At 45.8% G+C, this 18,124-nt stretch overlaps 1 protein-coding gene across 1 annotated transcript; it reads left to right on the forward strand.

Moving 5' to 3' along the window:
- The first annotated feature begins 8,623 nt into the window (after nucleotides 1-8,623).
- Nucleotides 8,624-15,021, forward strand: FOXI3 (forkhead box I3). Its single transcript, XM_019969480.2, is given in 3 exon segments — nucleotides 8,624-8,878; nucleotides 8,880-9,267; nucleotides 12,367-15,021. Coding segments are annotated over 3 exon segments (1,269 nt in total). The 3' UTR covers nucleotides 12,993-15,021.
- Nucleotides 15,022-18,124: the final 3,103 nt, after the last annotated feature.

Raw genomic sequence — 18,124 nt, forward strand, 5'->3', positions numbered from 1 at the left:
TGTCTGTGAGTTTGTTTCTGTTTTGTCAATTCCTTTGTATCATTTCTTTTTAGATTCCACATATAAGGGATGCCATGTGATATTTCTCCTTCTCTGACTTAAGTGACCTATCTTAAATCATTCACTCACGTCAAACAAATCACTGCTGTAGGAAAGAGTAACTCTGGGCAAGGGCCAAGTCTGAGTCTCCAGTTTTTCCCTGTCCAGTGGCCAATCCCACACAATTCTTACAAGCCCGCAAGTATAGCTCTTCTTTACAGAGCTATTAAACAAGCAGTAATAGCTGTAACAAACCATTACAACTAAAGGCACAGGAGTGGATATGGCAGCCCATGAAGAATGTGTGCGAGGAAAAGAAGAGGACTGAATTAGGAACCTGAGGGGGTAAAAAACTATATTCAAAGGATGAGATGAGAAATAGACAGACATCCTTTGAAAATGCAAAAGATAAAGGAAGAAAGTCAAGACAGAGCGCTATCATAGATCCAACAGAAGAGATAATGTTAACAAAGAAACCACAATTTGCAACACCTGGGGGTGAAAATTAATATCTTTAATCACAAAGAGCTCAGACACATCCATTTTTTTTAAAAAGAGCAAAATGAGCAAAAGGTCAGAACAGGAAGTTAACAAAACGAAAAAATTAACATGACATGTGACTAGGTATTCATTCATCAGGGAAAACAAACCGAAACACATTTGAGATATCCTTCTGTGCTTTTAAGATCAGTAAATAAAAAAACTTGAACACATCCAGCTTTAGCAAAAGGGAAGGAAAATAGGCGTCCAACATGAACCTGCTAGTGGTATAAACTGGGGCATCCTCTTGAAGAACCATTTGTCAGAATCACATGTTTAAAAGTATGTCCTCTTTGACCCAGAAAATCCCAGCTAGAAATTTACTTGTTGTGGTTGCTGTCACTAAGTCCTGTCCCAGACTTAGTGACCCCATGGACTACAGCATGTCAGGCTTCCCTGTCCTTCACTGTCTCCTGGAGTTTGCTCAAACTCATGTCCATTGAGTCGATCATGCCATCCAACCATCTCATCCTCTGTCTATCCCTTCTCCTTATCCCCTCAGTCTCTTTCAGCATCAGGGTCTTTTTAATGAGTTGGCTCTTCACATCAGGTGGCCAAAGTATTGGAGCTTCAGTCCTTCCAATGAATATTCAGGATTCATTTCCTTTAGGATTCACTGGTTTGATCTCTTTGCAGTTCAAGGGACTTTCAAGAGTCTTCTCCAGCACCACACACAATTCAAAAGCATCAATTCTTCGGTGCTCAGTCTTCTTTATGGGCCAACTCTCACATCCGTACATGACTACTAGAAAAACCATAGCTTTGACTATAAGGATCTTTGTTAGCAAAGTAATGCCTCTGCTTTTAAGCCATTTTCTTTAAAGGAGGTAGTTGTAAGATCCATCTAAAGTAGGTTAAATTCAAAATGCTGCTACTGCTAAGTCGCTTCAGTCATGTCCGACTCTGTGCGACCCCATAGACGGCAGCCCACCAGGCTCCCCCATCCCTGGGATTCTCCAGGCAAGAACACTGGAGTGGGTTGCCATTTCCTTCGCCAATGCATGAAAGTGAAAAGTGAAAGTGAAGTTGCTCAGTCATGTCCGACTCTTCGAGACCCCATGGACTGAAGCCCACCAGGCTCCTCCATCCATGGGATTTTCCAGGCAAAAGTACTAGAGTGGGGTGCCATTGCCTTCTCCAAATTCAAAATACTGCCTAACAAATATGGAGGGACACCACCAAATTAAAACAGGGACAGGCTGTAAACCACTCTTACAAAACAATACTGGTGGGTCTTCACTGAACATCTCATGAAGGGGAACACCAGGAGGACGAATGAGGTAGACGTTTGGACATATGGACTGCTTTGGAAAGTTCTCCAAAACATATTAATGGAACTAGAAGGTGCAAAGCTATGTCAATGGCATGGATTCTGCTTTAAAGGCATATATCTGTGCAGGTTAAGTACCTCCAAACATTTTCTGGAGGAAAGCATAAGAAACTGATAGGGGATAGGAAGTTGAAGGGGTGAGACTTCTAATTTCCATTTTACATCATTTAATGCTTTTTAACTTTAATTTCTTTAAGTAACAAACAATAATTGAGCATGCACCAATGATAGGCACTGAACCAGCCACTGGGGAAATACCGGAGGAGGCAATTAATGATGGTGTCCCTGGTGGCTCAGTTGGTAAAGAATCCCCCTGCAACACAGAAGACCCAGGTTTGATCCCTGGGTTGGGAGAAGGAAATGACAACTCACTCCAGTATTCTTGCTTGGAAAATCCCATGGACAAAGGAGTCTGGTGGGCTACAGTCCATGGGGTCACAAAGAGTCAGAAACGACTGAGTGTCTGAGCAGAGCATATATAATTATTGCCGAGAGCTCCCAGCCTGGGCTTCATGGCGTGATTGCCTGGCTCTGAATCAGCTTTGAATCTTGGCTGCACACTTAGAAATTACTTAACCTCTCTCTCTGAGACTTCATCTGTAGAATGCAGACTGAGAGTTCTTATCTCACAGAATTGCTGTAAGAAGTAAATGAGATAACGCATGGAAGATGCTTAGCACAATGCCAGGCATTTAGTACATGTTTCCTTAATTGTAAGCACTCAAAAAAAGTGAGCCACAGAGTCACGGAGACACAGTCCCCAGCCTCAAAGAACACTCAGTATAGTGAGTAGCTGAACTGGAGAGGAGGAACTGGTTATTAGAAATGAGAGTCCAGAGAATTGGATAACCTACCAAGCCGATGCTGAAGCCATCCAGCAAGACAGGAGGGCTGGAGGGCATTTGTGCCCTGAGGAGGGAGGAGTTGGGGGAAAAGTAGCCTCAGGGCACCATGGGAGGATCCCGGGGAGCCAGGATGCTTTCAGAGCACGGAGAGACACTATCAGGCAAGTCTTCTAGGAGAGCTGAAGACACTCTGGGAGCAGGTCTGGAGCACAAGGAAGGGTCTGACAAGTTAGCTGAGGAAGCTCAAGAATGGGGCTAATCAGCTAGAGCCAGAGGCCAGTGAAGCATTCCAGAGGATTGGGGAGGGGAGAGCGAAGCACTGGGAAGAGGTCTAAGGTTCAAGCAGGCAGTGATGTATTAGTAACTTTGTTCAAAGGATTTGTTGGATCACCATGGTTTGGGCTGATAATTTTTTTCTCTTATTCTTCTGGACTAAGTACACAGAACTTCGGTGGTATCTTCAGAGGCTTCAACCCACAAGAATCCCAAGGAGTCATCCTTTGTGCTAGGCATCCTGTGCCTAATGTTGGCAGTGGGAAGAGCACCATAAGCCATGGGGGTCAGCTGGCCTATGGCCTGGTAGTGCTTCTGAGCCTCCCTGCCCATGATTTTTGCACCCTGCCCCCAGTATCTGAGCCTCCCAGGTGGCAGCAGTTGTAAAGAATCCTCCTGCCAATATAGGAGATGTAGGAGATGTGGGTTTGATCCTTGGATTGAGAAGATCCTGGAGGAGGAAATGACCACTCACTCCAGTATTTTTGCATGGAAAATTCCATAGACAGAGAAGCTAGCTGACTATGGTCCGTATGGTCACAAAGAGTCAGACCCAATGAGTGACTGAGCATACACAACACCTGTATTTACAGCTCACTCCAGTCTTTGACTCCCAGGTGGCTTAGTAGGGGGACCAAAGGGGCAACTTGGCCAAGGTTAACATGAACAGCTCACAGGTAAATGTGTTCTTGGAAAAGAAAACAGAGGCTAAGTTGGTGAAAAACCTGCTCTCCTAGTGGAAAAGAGCCACCTCAGTTTCCCATCAGCTCTTAGATTCAGTAAGTAGAGCCTAAATGTTTGTTAAAAACTGATGGACAGCACCTCTGACATCTGCTGCATCTGCAGTGATGCACTGGGAGGGGACAGAGGCTCTTCAGTGTGCTCCTCATTAATGACACTGCTGCTAAGTCGCTTCGTCATGTCCGACTTTGTGCGACCCCAGGGATGGCAGCCCACCAGGCTCCCCTGTCCCTGAGATTCTCCAGGCAAGAACACTGGAGAGGGTTGCCATTTCCTTCTCCAATGCATGAAGGTGAAAAGTGAAAGTGAAGTCGCTCAGTCATGTCCGACTCTTATCGACCCCATGGAGCCTACCAGGCTCCTCCGTCCATGGGATTTTCCAGGCAAGAGTACTGGTGTGGGGTGCCATTGCCTTCTCTGATTAATGACACTACCAGTTGCTATGTGTATGTATATATATATACACAATATATATATACACACACACATATATACTATATACTATATATATATACATATATATACACAATATATATACACACACACACACACACATATACTATATATACATACATATATATACACTATATATATACCAGTTGCTATATGTGTGTGTGTGTGTGTACATATATATATATATATACACACACACTATATCTATATATATAGGAGTGGTTTCCAACTCCTTGCAACCCCATCATGATGGACGGTAGCCCATCATTCTCTGTCCGTGGGATTCTCCAGACAAGAATACTGGAGTGAAACAAACAAACAAACAAAAAAGAATACTGGAGTGGGTCGCTATTCCCTTCTCCAGGGATCTTCCCTAAGGGATCGAACCCAGGTCTCTCGCATTGTGGCCCGATTTTTATGGTCTGAGCCACCAGGGAAACCCCTAAATGAGAACCAATTAAGTGGTCCGCAATTGGAAAAAGTAAGGAATGAGGTGGTGGGTCCAGCCCCCATAGATGCAATATCTTTCCTTCAAGAATCCATCCTTTCTTCACCAGAAAAATCTTACATATTTTAGCCTATGTGGTAGTTATTCTTACTTCATTTTCCCCTAAACTGTATTCTTTGATTACAATGAGTTTTCCCACTTTCTCTTAATTTTTTAATAGCTGCTAAGTCTTTATTTGGGCTTCCCAGGTGGTTCAATGGTAAAGAACCCACCTGCCAATGCAGGAAACATGTGTTCGATCCCTGGGTCAGGAAGATCTCCTGGAGAAGGAAATGGCAACCCACTCCAGTATTCTTGCCTGGGAAATCCCATGGAGAGAGGAGCCTGGCAGGCTACAGTCCATGGGGTCACCAAGAGTCAGACACAATTGAGTGGCTGAACAACAACAATTGTCTCTAATTACTTTTGGCATTAAAAATTGACAACAATCCATATCCCCTATTGATGAGCTACAGTGTGTGTATGCTTGGGTGTGTTTTCTTTTTTTCATTTGGGGTATAGTTGCTTTAAAACATTGTCTTAGTTTCTGCTGTATACATATAGCTGATTCAGTTCTTGCCTTCTCTTCTCACCTCCTCTGTTGTTCTAAGTTGCAACTATGGGACTTCCCTGGTGGTCCAGTGGGTAAGACTCCACGCTCCCAATGCAGGGGGCCTGGGTACAATCCCTGGTCTGGGAACTAGGTCCCCCATGCAAGCACAAGGAAGATCCTGTGAGCCACAACTAAGACCCAGCACAGCAAAAACACATAAATAAGTTGCAGCTATCAGGAATTAAGAGCACTGAGGTTATTTCCAATGTATATTACCTTTTTCTTCCTCAGTAAATATGGAAATGGATAAGGAAATGGCAACCCACTCTAGTATTCTCACCTGGGAAATCCCATGGACAGAGAAGCCTGGCAAGCTATAGCCCATAGGGTCGCAGAGTTAGATCCAACTAAACAACAAAAAAATATGGACAAATACTAGCAAATGCCATAGTGCAAACATTTCTATGCTATAAATCAATGAGTGTAAAGAATTTTACATGTTATTATAGTATTTGTTAAAAATGACTACATTCCATTGTAAATTACTGTTGTTGCACAAGGAAGCATCTAGAATGTTACCAAATGTCAGTGGAAAATAAATGAGAGATTTTCTTCAGGTTGAAAGGTTTCCCAAAATGTTTTATTTTCCAGTGATGAAAACATGCAACATCTACCTTTGTTTTACATCATTTTACACTGGTATAGGTACATTGATCAATTGCCTCAATTATATTCTTTTGTGAAAAGGCAATTTAACAATACATTATTACAGAGAACTTGCATTTTATGCCTAGGTTTTATTCTATTTGCTTTTCTGTTTTTTTTCAAGTGTACCGAATGTTTTAAAATTTTGTTTAAAATTCCATGTGGCTCAGTCAGTGATAAAGAATCCACCTGCCAATGCAGTAGACACAGGAGACTCGAATTCCATCCCTGAGTTGGGAAGATCCCTTGGAGGAGGAAATGGCAATCCTCTCCAGTATTCTTGCCTGAAAAATCCCATGGGCTGGGGAGCCTGGCCGGCTACAGTCCATGGAGTCGCAAAGAATCAGACAGGACTGAGCAACTGAGTACATACACACGGATTTAAGATATTATTTAAAATTTTGACATTAAAAACCAAGACTGTGACCAATGAGTCTTAAGCTTGGCTAATTAATATGTAATTTAAAAACAAATAGAAAAAAGTATGATATCCAAACCCTTAGCAGGGGTGAACTGTTCATTTCACAGGTCCCTATCTGGATATCTGCTGTAACAGAGCAAAGAGCCGCTAGGTGGCTCCATTAATTTAATAAAATTAAAGTTGGGAAAAGATAATGTACAGTCAAGGAGCAAAATATCTCTTTTAAGCAGAACCTTTAACCAAAGAAACAATGATCTTTAATCATAGCCTCTCACTCAGAATAATTTGGAATATAGGATTAAGAGTTGAACTAAAAAAAAAAAATCTGCAAGACTGCAAAGTATGTATGGGTAATCAATTTGCTAAAGAAAAGTATATTCTTAAGGACATCAATTACTAAGGGAGGGATGGTTTCAAATCTTTCCTAATTTACTACCATCTTGTTTGCCAGCTTTTCTTTTGAACTTTTTCTCTTTTTTTGTTTAAACTTTAGGAAAAAATATTAAATTTGAGCATTTATTAAGTTACTAAAAATTGCTTTCCAATTTCTTGACTTACAGCTGTCATCCTTATTAACATCCCAAGAAAAATAACAACTTCGTCTGGGCTATTTGGGAAGGAAAACGAAAGCAGTTTTCCTTCCCTCAAAATACAACTAAGGCAAACACTACTCCATTCAATACCATTTGCAAGGAGACGGAAAGAAACTGTGTGACAAGAATTCCTTCCCGGGTTCACAAAAGTCGAGAAAAAAATGTTACATTTGAAGTGTGAGTTGCATTTTAGGTACCCAAGTTGGCTAAGATCTTTGGATTTTACTTTTTAAGAAGTGCTAAAACAGAAGAGGATCATTTTCCTGAAAGTACATAAGGAACTGTCACGAAAATAAATGCGGGAGGTGGGTTCCGAATTATTAAGTATTCTGAATCGTCAATCTGCAATTGACAAATAGGAAAAAAAAATTTTTTTTTTCCTCTCCCCTCTTCTTTAAAAGAGAATCTCAGACCTGTGACCGCTTAAGAAAATATTTAGAACTCAATTTAACCGTAAAAAAAAAAATTTTTTTTCTTATCGTTCGGAGTCAATAAATAATGATGGCGTGGCACTTGAGTCTCCACAGTATTTTGCTGATTTTGTTTGTTTTTCCGGGCAGGAGCTGCATTAGAAAACTTAACAGAAGTAGAGGGCAAGTCTTCTGCCATAATTCGTTGAGATCGTTTTTTGTAAACGAGCGCTTCTAGCACAGTTTAAATTACAGTTGGCTTTAAAATGCTAATTCCGAACCCACTTATTTATGTGTCTTTGAAAACGTTTACCCTTCTGTTTTCGAAGACAACAAATGACACCAAAAGTCTGCGCAAACTGGACCTAAAATGCATATCTATTTTCCGGATAGGAACGAACCTATCGCTATGTTTAGAGAAATTAAAAAACCGATTTCGGTCCTTCCCTTCAAAGAATTCCCTAGGACAAGGGGACGCACCAAGAATGCTCCTTAATATCTACGGTGTACCTCCAAAGACTTGTAAATCGCGTCTATTATTCTCGACTGGGAGCCGACCAGTCGAGACCGGACGTGAATCCTGCAACTGATCACAAAAGATGTAGAGGCTCCAGGTCGAAATATCAAAGGTTGGGGCGGGGGCAGGCAGGTGGGCTGAGCGGCCACCCAGAGTTAACTCACAGACTTTTTAGAACAGTCGGACCGTCCTGGAGATTTTCTCTTTGTTTTGATATTCGTTATTTTATTTCGTTCTTGTGCTGAGGACACAATGGTTAGGAATGGGGAACAGGTTGCTTGAATATCGGAGGCGCCGGCCTCCCCCGGGCTTCCCTGGTTCTTCCCGACCTCCCTCCGTTCCACCCCGGCCCGGAGAGGAGGGGTTGCAGCGGCCGGGCAGGCGCGGCGGGCGGCCGGAGGTTTCCGCGCGCTGGGCCGGGATGCGTGCGCGGGCAGGTGGGGCGTGGCGGGGGCGTGGAGAGCCGGAGCCCGCGGGCAGCCGCCCAGCCCCGGGACCGGCCCGGGAGGAGCCCAGCCGCCGACGGTTATAAGAGGCTAGCTCGTCGGCGCTCCGCGCTCACCCATCAGTCCCCGCCCCTCCTCGCCGAAGACACGAGTCGCCGAGCCAGGGCCGCAGGGTTGGCCCCCAAAGGGATGCTCTTGCCCGAGCGGCGAGGTCAGCCCCGCTCGCCCCTCGCCGCCGCCGCCGCGCCGCGCCAGCCGACGGCCGCCGACATGGCTCTGTACTGTGGGGACAACTTCGGCGTGTACTCGCAGCCCGGCTTGCCCTCGACCGCCGCCGCCGCCGCCGCCCCGGGCGCCCCCGCACCCGCCCGGGCGCCCTACGGACTCACCGACTACGCCGCGCCGCCAGCCGCCGCCGCCAACCCCTACCTGTGGCTCAACGGGCCGGCCGTGGGCGGTCCCCCCGCCGCCGCCGCCGCCGCCGCCGCCGCGTACCTGGGCGCCCCTCCGCCGCCGCCGCCGCCCCCGGGGGGGCGCGCCGGGACCCTTCCTGCAGCCGCCGACCGCCGCTGGCACTTTTGCCTGCGCTCAGCGGCCCTTCGCACAGCCTGCGCCCGCCGCGCCCGCCTCACCCGCCGGGCCCGCGGCGCCAGGGGAGCTGGGCTGGCTGTCCATGGCCAGCCGCGAGGACCTGATGAAGATGGTGCGGCCGCCCTACTCGTACTCGGCGCTCATCGCCATGGCCATCCAGAGCGCGCCCGAACGCAAGCTCACGCTCAGCCACATCTACCAGTTCGTGGCCGACAGCTTCCCCTTCTACCAGCGCAGCAAGGCCGGCTGGCAGAACTCCATCCGCCACAACTTGTCTCTCAACGACTGCTTCAAGAAGGTGCCCCGCGACGAGGACGACCCAGGTGAGGGCGGACAGGTGCTTCCCGGCCGGTCCCTTACCCACACCCGCCCCCCACTACGCCCACCCCGCAACTCACGCACACGCAGAGGCAGGCCAGGGTGGGATAAAGGTAAAAAGCCTGAATCTTTAAGCGGAAAGTCAGTCCTGAGTGGTGTTCCTTAGGCGGTTGGAAGGGAGGGTCGAGTTACCGGTAAACGGATTAGGAATAAAAACACGGGTGGGCTCTCAGATAACGGATGGCTGTAAAGAGATTCAGATGAACCGAGAATCCCATCACATTTCAGGAGAGTGAGGTGGGGAGAGATGGGGAGTTGGTACCCGCTGTACGTAGATGCGTTTCGAACCTTACCTGTTTAGAAACGTAATAGTGTAAATCCCAAATGTGCTTCGTGCGGATCTAAGCCCCTGAGGTGAGGAGGGCTGGGTGATAGTGGCTTGTTAATGGTTTCCCTCTTAGCTGAGGAATGAGGTGAAGAAAAGCTCAAAAATCTCAGAAACAGATTCTTACTGGAGGTTTTCTGAAGGCGCTCAGGACTAGGGGTGTGGGGTGAGAATCCGGTTAGGGAAAAGAGAAAACTGTTTCCTTGCCTTCTGCAGCAGGAATCCCCAACCTCTGGGATCTAATGCCTGATGATCTGAGGGGGGTTCGATGTAGCAATAATAGAAATAAAGTGCACAATAAAAGTAATGCACTCAGACTCCCCCCCATCCCTTAGCCCCCTGCGTTGGTGGAAAATATTGTCTTGCAGGAGACCAGCCCCTGGTGCAGAAATGGCTAAGGATCAGTGAGGGATACAGGATTCTTTGTAAATTATGTAAATGCTCTGAAGTAGTTGTGTTATTGTTCAGTCGCTCAGTCATGTCCAACTCTTTTCAACCCCATGGACTGCAGCACTCCAGGCCTGTCTGTCCTTCACCATCTCCCAGAGCTTGCTCAAACTCATGTCCAATGAGTAGGTGGTGCCATCCAACCATCTCGTCCTCTGTCGTCCCCTTCTCCTCCTGCCTTCAATCTTTCCCAGCATCAGGGTCTTTTCTAATGAGTTGGCTCTTCGCATCAGGTGCCAAAGTATCAGAGCTTCAGCTTCAACATCAGTCCTTCCAATGAAGAGCAGTGCTTTCCATTTGAAATGCTGTACAAACTACACGTAGTTGAAAAATTGTCTAGTAGCCATGTGAAAAAAAGTAAAAAGATGGTGGGAATTTTTTTTTTTTTAAAGAAAAAAGAAAAAATTTTAATAGAGGTGACCATATCTGACTTCAGGGAATTTATTTTTTAAAGCAACTCAAAATGTCATTTCAACATGTAGAACATATAAGAAATTATCCATAAGCTAATTACATTATTCTTTTGGTACTAAGTCTTCAAAATCCTATGTATGTGTTATACCATATTTCACTTGGTACAAGCCACTTTTCACGTGCCCAGCAGCCACGTGTGGCTAGTGGTTACTTTACTGGACAAGGCACGCAGCTCTCCAAGATGCATCTGCCCAGATTTGGCCTCTAAATCACCTGAGGTGATCATGTCAATTGTCACGTACACTCCCGGACTTTCTAAAAAGGTCAAGGATCTCAAGCCAGTGTCTTGTCAAAGCTTTTGGTAGCAAGGTGACACAATATAAATATTCTGGTAGGAGTAGGTATGATTGGTTGTTTAGATGGTAGTTACGTGAATTAGGTTTTTATTCTGCAACTATTTGCAGAAAATGTGTTGGTGGAGGTAATGGATGTGGAGGGGTGTGTGGTAGTGGTTAAGAATGCTTGACTCTAGAGACAATCTGCTTATATCCTGGCCCTGCCACTGCTAACTGGGCTTCCCAGATGGTGCCGTGGTAAAAGAACCAGTCTGCCAATGCAGTAGATAGACGTGGGTTCGATCCCTGGGTCGGGAAGATCCCCTGGAGAAGGAAAAGGCACCCAGTATTCCTGCCTGGGAAATCCCATGCTCAGAGGAGCCTGGTGGGCTACAGTCCACGGGTCACAAAGAGTCAGACAGGGCTGAGCAACTAAGCACGCACACACCGTGGCTAACTGGGAGAATGACAGGTTGCTAACCAGTCTGCACCTCAGTTTCCCCATCTGAAGAATGGAGGCGATGATATCACTCGTCTCCAGAGCCATGAGGAGTAACTAGAGTTATCAATGTGAAGAACTCACTACAAGATAAGTGCTTTACGGTATTTGCAAATGCCAAAGATTCTTTTTACCAGAAGTGATGAGAGCCGTTGGGAGAAAAAAATCCTCGAGGATGACAGATCTTTTTTACTTCAACTGTGCTAGATAGTGAGGGAGTTTTTCTAAGCAGAAGACTAGCATTGCTTGCATTAAATGGGGTCCTGGTCTGAGATCAGCCTGGTGGAGGAAAAGCTGGGAAGATGTGCAAGGGTGCCTCTTGCCCAAGGCGAGGGATGGGTGTGGAGCTTCCTTGTACTTTCAAATAGATGCCATCCAAGGTGTGTTTAAAACAGTCAATTGCTCAGTAATAACTTGTCGTTTCTGTTGGACAAGGCGGAGGGTTGGGTATTGGAGGCTGCATTTTTCCAGTGGAGTATTTTTTCGGGGCAAATACTATACCCTTTCAGCAAATGATAATGATAATAGATACCTTTTTCTTTTCACTGCTCACTGTGTATGGCTTCTTTGCGGAGATCTATCATTTACCCCTCACGGCCAACCTGTGAGGTGAGTACTGTCTTATCCCTATTTTTATAGATAAACAGAGGCTCAAGTTCAAGTAGTGCCATTTCCCCCAAAAGGACAACCGAGTGGATTGAGCATCTCTGTCAAGTTTCATGAGAGCCTGCCTCCCTCATCTCAGACCCAAAGCTGGGCATGTGGGGCTTCCCTGGTGGCTCAGTGGTAAAGAATCCGTCAGCCAATACCAGAGGCTCGGGTTTGATACCTGGGTCAGGAAGATCCCTTGGAGAAGGAAATGGCATCCCACTCCAGTATTCTTGCCTGGAGAATCCCGTGGACAGAGGAGTCTGGCAGGGCTACAGTCCATGCAGTTGCCAAAGAACTGGACATGATTTAGTGACTAAATGATAACATGGGCACGTATACCTCCTCTTCTAACCCATCTTTCTCATCTTTGCAGGGAAAGGTAATTACTGGACCCTGGATCCAAACTGTGAGAAAATGTTTGACAACGGAAACTTCCGTCGGAAGCGAAAGCGCCGCTCGGAAGCCAGCAGCACCCCCTCAGTGGCCGTGGGGACTTCAAAATCAGAAGAAGGGCTCTCCCCGGGACTGGGGTCTGGAGTGGGTGGGAAGCCAGACGGAGACAGTGCCCCTGCATCTTTGAGACCCTCCCAGTCCCCAGAGCCTCCTGAGGACACCAAGAGTACTGCCTCCTCACCGGGAGTGTCCATGCTTTCCTCCACCCCTTGCCTGAACAGCTTCTTCAGCAGCCTCAGCACCCTAAGCGTCGGTAGTAGCAGTGGGAGCACGCAGCGGGCACTCACTGGCAGCCGTCCTCTAGGGATCCAGGGGCCCCAGGTGCCCTCAGGTGGCGTGTTTCCCCCCAGCTCCGTCCCGGAGCCCTCATCAGACCCCTTGCAACTGAATCACAGCTCCAGCAGCAGCAGCAGCCAGAGATCTTCCTACTACGGCCCCTTCCCCGCCAGCACCAGCGGGGCCCCGAGCAGCCCCTTTGGCAGCCCTTTCTACAACTTCAGCATGGTCAACAGCCTCATCTACCCTCGGGAGGGCTCTGAAGTATAGAGCCCCAATTCCCAGACTCAACTGTTGGACACCTGAGATCTCATGAAAATACAGATCTCCAGGCAGTAGGTCTGGGGCAGGAACTGAGATTGCATTTTCTCCAGAGCTCCCGGCAAGATCCACTGAACACACTCGGAACAGCGTGTGGATGCAAACTTTTTCTTTACCCGACAAGCTTTCTCTGGATAAAGGGCCTCCCTGGAGAGAAATCCAGTCCAGTCTGTCCTGGGATGGTATCCGAGAGCCCTGTGAGGGCAGGGACCATGTCTGTCTGTTCATCACTGTATATCAGGGTCACAGGGTCCAGTGGGCACAGACTTCAGATGCAAAAACAAGTGAATGAAGTTACTGGGTCAAAAAAAGTAACAGTTGGCACTGGAAGCAGCAGGGAATGGTTGGGACCGACCAGCTGCAGGCTGCTGTGGGCAACTGGTCTTCTCTGCCTGGCAGCCTTCTGTTTTTTCTAGAAAAGTCAGAGACCTGCATTTTTCCAGGAAACCTCCATTTGTCCTCTTTGTGGCTAATGGAAAGTTTTTCAAATACTGTGCTAGAAAGCACCGCAAATCTTTGAGCTCTCTACCCAGCTCACAGATCACCTCTATTTATGCTTAGTGTCAGGGATGTGTCAGACATTAATAGCGATAGAAATGCCCAGACACACCCTGTGTGCCAGGCATATTAGCTCATTTAATCCTCACAACAACCTTGGGACAAAGGTATTGTTACTCCCCCTCGTTTTCTGTATGGTGGCAGTAAACTGCCAAGATGTTAGGTCCAAACAGTAAGTCATGAAGCCTGGATCTAGTTTTTTGATTTTATTGTTTGTGTGTGTGTGTGTGTGTTTAGTTTTCTGTCTTGTTTTGTTTTTTGGCTGCACTGTGTGCTTTGTGGGACCTCAGTTCCCGGATCGGGGATTGAACCCAGGCCACAGCAGAGAAAACACCAAATCCTAATCACTAGACCACCAGGGAACTCTCACCAGAATCCAGTTTTAAGGCACTCTGGCTCCAGAGTCTGTGCTTGTAACCTTTGTGTTCTAGTCCCTGAAAAACAAAGGCATTAACATGCATAGGCAGAGTAAGTAGTGTCTAAAGAGTAGGAATGAGCTAGGTTTCATCTGACCAAAGATTCTGGCTGAAACCAGTATCGCTTGGGATGTTCTGAGCATCAAGGATGGACACCAGCTCTGCCTCACTTTTGCTGCCATATTTCTGAGATCTGTGGTGACCATCCTAGTTAACTGGTATCCTGTCTTTTTTTAGCATATGTCCTGGGTTTTTCATCTTTGAAACCAAGTTTTAGTATTTTATTAAAAATAGTTTTTAAATGGAATTTTTATTTTTAAAAGACATTTGTGGTCAAAAATTTTTCTAATGTAATATATTTTAACACTCCCTTTTACTTCTCAGGAGGTGTCATCATTTGAATACTTTTTATGGTCACCGTCTTGGTGCCCAAGAGAATGTCTGTATGTGGCAGACACTCAGCCACAGTTTGAACTTATCCAAAAAGTGTTAGTGCAGAAAGTGTGATTTTATTGGAATAGTGATGCATTAAGATGAAGTTAATGTTCTATGAATTACCCTTGTACCATGTTTGGTCTTTGATGGGAACATTGCTAGTTTTTAATTTTTTTAGGAAAAGGAACACAAATTAATTGTAAAAAATTGTTAACTTTTCCCTGTATATTATTTGAGATTCACAGCATTATCGTTAAATTGGAAGTTTGAAATAATACATATAGAAAATTATTTTTTTTTTTAAATAGTCTATTGAGGTATAAATAATGTCAACATTACTTTTTAAATATACAGGAAGACAACCAAAGAAACTACCTACCCTCATACTGTATGTACAAAAACCCCACTTTCTATGGATATTTTTGTATGTGAAAAATTGTATGGACTTTTATAAATATTGTTTCTAACACAATTCTATATTTGTAAATTAATTTATAATGTGAACTGGGATGATTTTTTTTTTTTCCCCAAGAAAGCACACTGCATGCTGGAAATCACATAAAATAAACTTGAAGTGGGATGACTTCTGGTTCCTTTTTGGGCATCTTGTTTCCCTATCTTTAACTTCTTTCTATAAAGGAATAGAGCTGTAAGCAGCATGGCACAGAAACTGCTACCGGATTTTTGTGTTGAGAGAGCAAGCAATTGATTTTTTTTTTCTTTTATAAAATTTTATTCTTAACACCAAAAGCATTTTGCATTGGGGTATAGCCGATGAACAATGTTGTGATAATTTCAAGTGAACAGCGAAGGGACTCGGTTATATATATACATATTCTCCCCCAATCCCAGTTTCTTTATTGGGCTTGTTCTACCTGCCCACATCTTAAGGGATTGGAATGAAACAGTTCTGGAGGATCTCTAGACATGAGCATCTTGTTTGTATTTTAACAGAGTAATGTTTCTGTCTAGCTCAGCTGGTGAAGAATCCTGGAATGCAGGAGACTCCTGGTTGATTCCTAGGTCAGGAAGATCCCCTGGAGAAGGGAATGGCAACCCACTCCAGTGCTCTTGCGCTTCCCTGATGGCTCAGCTGGTAAAGAATCTGCCTGGAATTCGGGAGACCTAGGTTGGGAAGATCCCCTGGAGGAGGGCATGACAACCCACTCCAGTATTCTTGCCTGGAGAATCCCATGGAGGACAGAGGAGCCTGATGGGTTACAGTCCATGGGGTCGAAAAGAGTCAGGCACGACTGAGCAACTAACAAGACCTCTCCAGCTGGCAACACTCCTCGGGGAGAACTCTGGCTTTCAATGCTGTGGTCCTCATGGAGGGTACAGGCAGCCCATCGTCTCCAAGGAAGTAGCTAGGAAACTTGAATTTGGCCCCAACTAGAAAAAACCTGAAAGATAAGGTTTCTAGCCTAGGGTTTCTCAACATGAGCAGTGTAGATATTTGGAGCTGGATAATCCATTGTAGAAGCTGCCCTGTGCATCACAGAATGTTTAGTAGCAGGCTGGAAGCATTTCCCCTCTTCCTTCCCCCAATACACACACTGCCCCAAACCCCCCAGCCTCTGCTCCCAGGCCCTGAGATATTGGTGCAAAATTAGATCTGATTGAGAGCCACTGATCTAGACCAGCACCCTCCTAATTTGCCAATGAGAAGATGGAATTCCCTCACTTCCCCACACAGAGTTCTTAATAGTGGAGTGAATAAGGACTCTGGTACAAGACAGTTTCTGTCCTGCGAAATGGCTTTTCTCTCTTAAAAAATTTTTATTTTTTATTGAGGTATAGCCGATTAACAATGTTGGATAGTTTCAGGTGAACAGTGAAGGGACTCAGCCATATATAAATATGTATCCATTCACTGCTATATTTAAAATGAATAACCAACAAGGACCTACTTACTGTATAGCACATGGAACTCTGCTCAATGCTATGTGGCAGTCTGGATGGGAGGGGAGTTTGGGGGAGAATGACTTTTAAACGAGTTGTGAGCAGGATCGGCCCAATCATTGAGGCATTTCTCAGAAATGAGAACAGAACTGAGGCCTGTCACACTGGAGGTAGACGCCTGCCATATTTTAGTTGCTTGTTATAGAAAGGCTTATGGTAGCCTCCTTGGCATCTGGTTATTTCTATTAATAGAGGCCTAGACTGGGAATAATTCTGACCAAACAATAGTAAACTATTTGGGTTATTACTCTTTGATAGGGATGGTGGTGGGGAGGACAGGCTTAAGGATATCTTGGAAAGAAAGACATTTTAAAAGAATGTGATGAGCTTGTATTTGGAAGCATCTAGATCTGGGTGTTTGATAGCTATGAAAGGCCAGAAAGATGGCATTTATGAGAACAAAGGCAAAGACAAGAATCCACTTCTGATGATCTCCCAAACAACCACAATGGGCAGCAGGGTGGCTTAGTCCTCACAGGAACCAAAGAAGCTGTGCTGAGGGGCAAGTTGTGCCTCCCGCTGGACCTGGGATTAAAGGGAAAGAGAGCTGCCTCTGCCTGTGATGTTTCCAGGTCAAAGTCTGCACCAGCACTCCAACTGGCACCGATTTCCTGCATCTGTGACATGTTCTCCCTGGGAAACAGGTTAGAAATTCTGGACCTGAGCTAGATTGTGATTTCTGTTGTTTGAGACAGTACAGAGGAAAAGATGTCCCTTTCTCCCTACCCCCATCCCCACCTCATGAAGTTAAAGCAACCTTCTTTCTTCAGGGTTCTCCCAGAGACCAGAGCCTGGTGTCAAGTTGCAGCCCAAGCTGAGGACCTTTGGGCACATGGCTAACTTGAAGCAGCTACCTTTCAGCTCTTTGGGCTTCCCTGGTGGCTCAGATAGTAAAGAATCTACCTGCAATGCAGGAGACCTGGGTTTGATCCCTGAGTCGGGAAGATCCCCTGGAATAGGGAATGGCTACCCACTAAAGTATTGCCTGGAGAATTCCATGGACAGAGGAGCCTGGTGGGCTACAGTCCATGGGGTGCAAAGAGTCAGACATGACTCAGACACCACTGAGCAACTAACTCTTTCTGCCTTCTAGGACCTAGTATATCTTTAAGAATAAGAAAGGGGCAAAGGAGAGTTTGAAAAACTAATAAGTAGGTTTCAGGTTTCCTTCTTGATACTTTTAGATCCTTCATCTCATTCTAGAGCTTACTGGAAAAAGACAGCCGGGGAGCCCAGAGGCTTCGAAAACTGTGCGCCTTTGCCCCCACCCGCTCCCCCAGCTCCTCCTTGCGCTCAGGGCAAAAAGGCAGGGCCAAACTTTGCCCCCCTCCCGCCCCCCCCCCCCCCCACCTCGAGGAAGAAAGACCGCCACTGACCTTCAGAGGAAGCTCTCTGCCTTCCTCAGACTTTCCCGAACTTGGAAAGAGCCTAAAGCTTTAGTATCTGTTGTTTTTTCCCCCTTTGTCTTCCTGAGCTGTCCCAGTAGCTAAAACCTTGAGGTTTTTAATGAAAAAGAAACCTGTGCTTGTTTCCTGAGGCAGGGATTTGCTGGTTCTGGGGTAGAGACCCGGGGGCCTGTGGCCTTGCCTTTTGTCATGGAAAGCAGTCAGCTGGGTTCGTGGCTGGGTGGCTGGCACCGCAGAAGGAAGAAGGAATTTCCTATCAGGTCTGAAAACAAAACGAAACAAAAGGTCAAAAAAGACTTGATAC

Source organism: Bos indicus, chromosome 11 (genome assembly GCF_029378745.1).
Source record: "Bos indicus isolate NIAB-ARS_2022 breed Sahiwal x Tharparkar chromosome 11, NIAB-ARS_B.indTharparkar_mat_pri_1.0, whole genome shotgun sequence".
NCBI lineage: Eukaryota > Metazoa > Chordata > Mammalia > Artiodactyla > Bovidae > Bos > Bos indicus.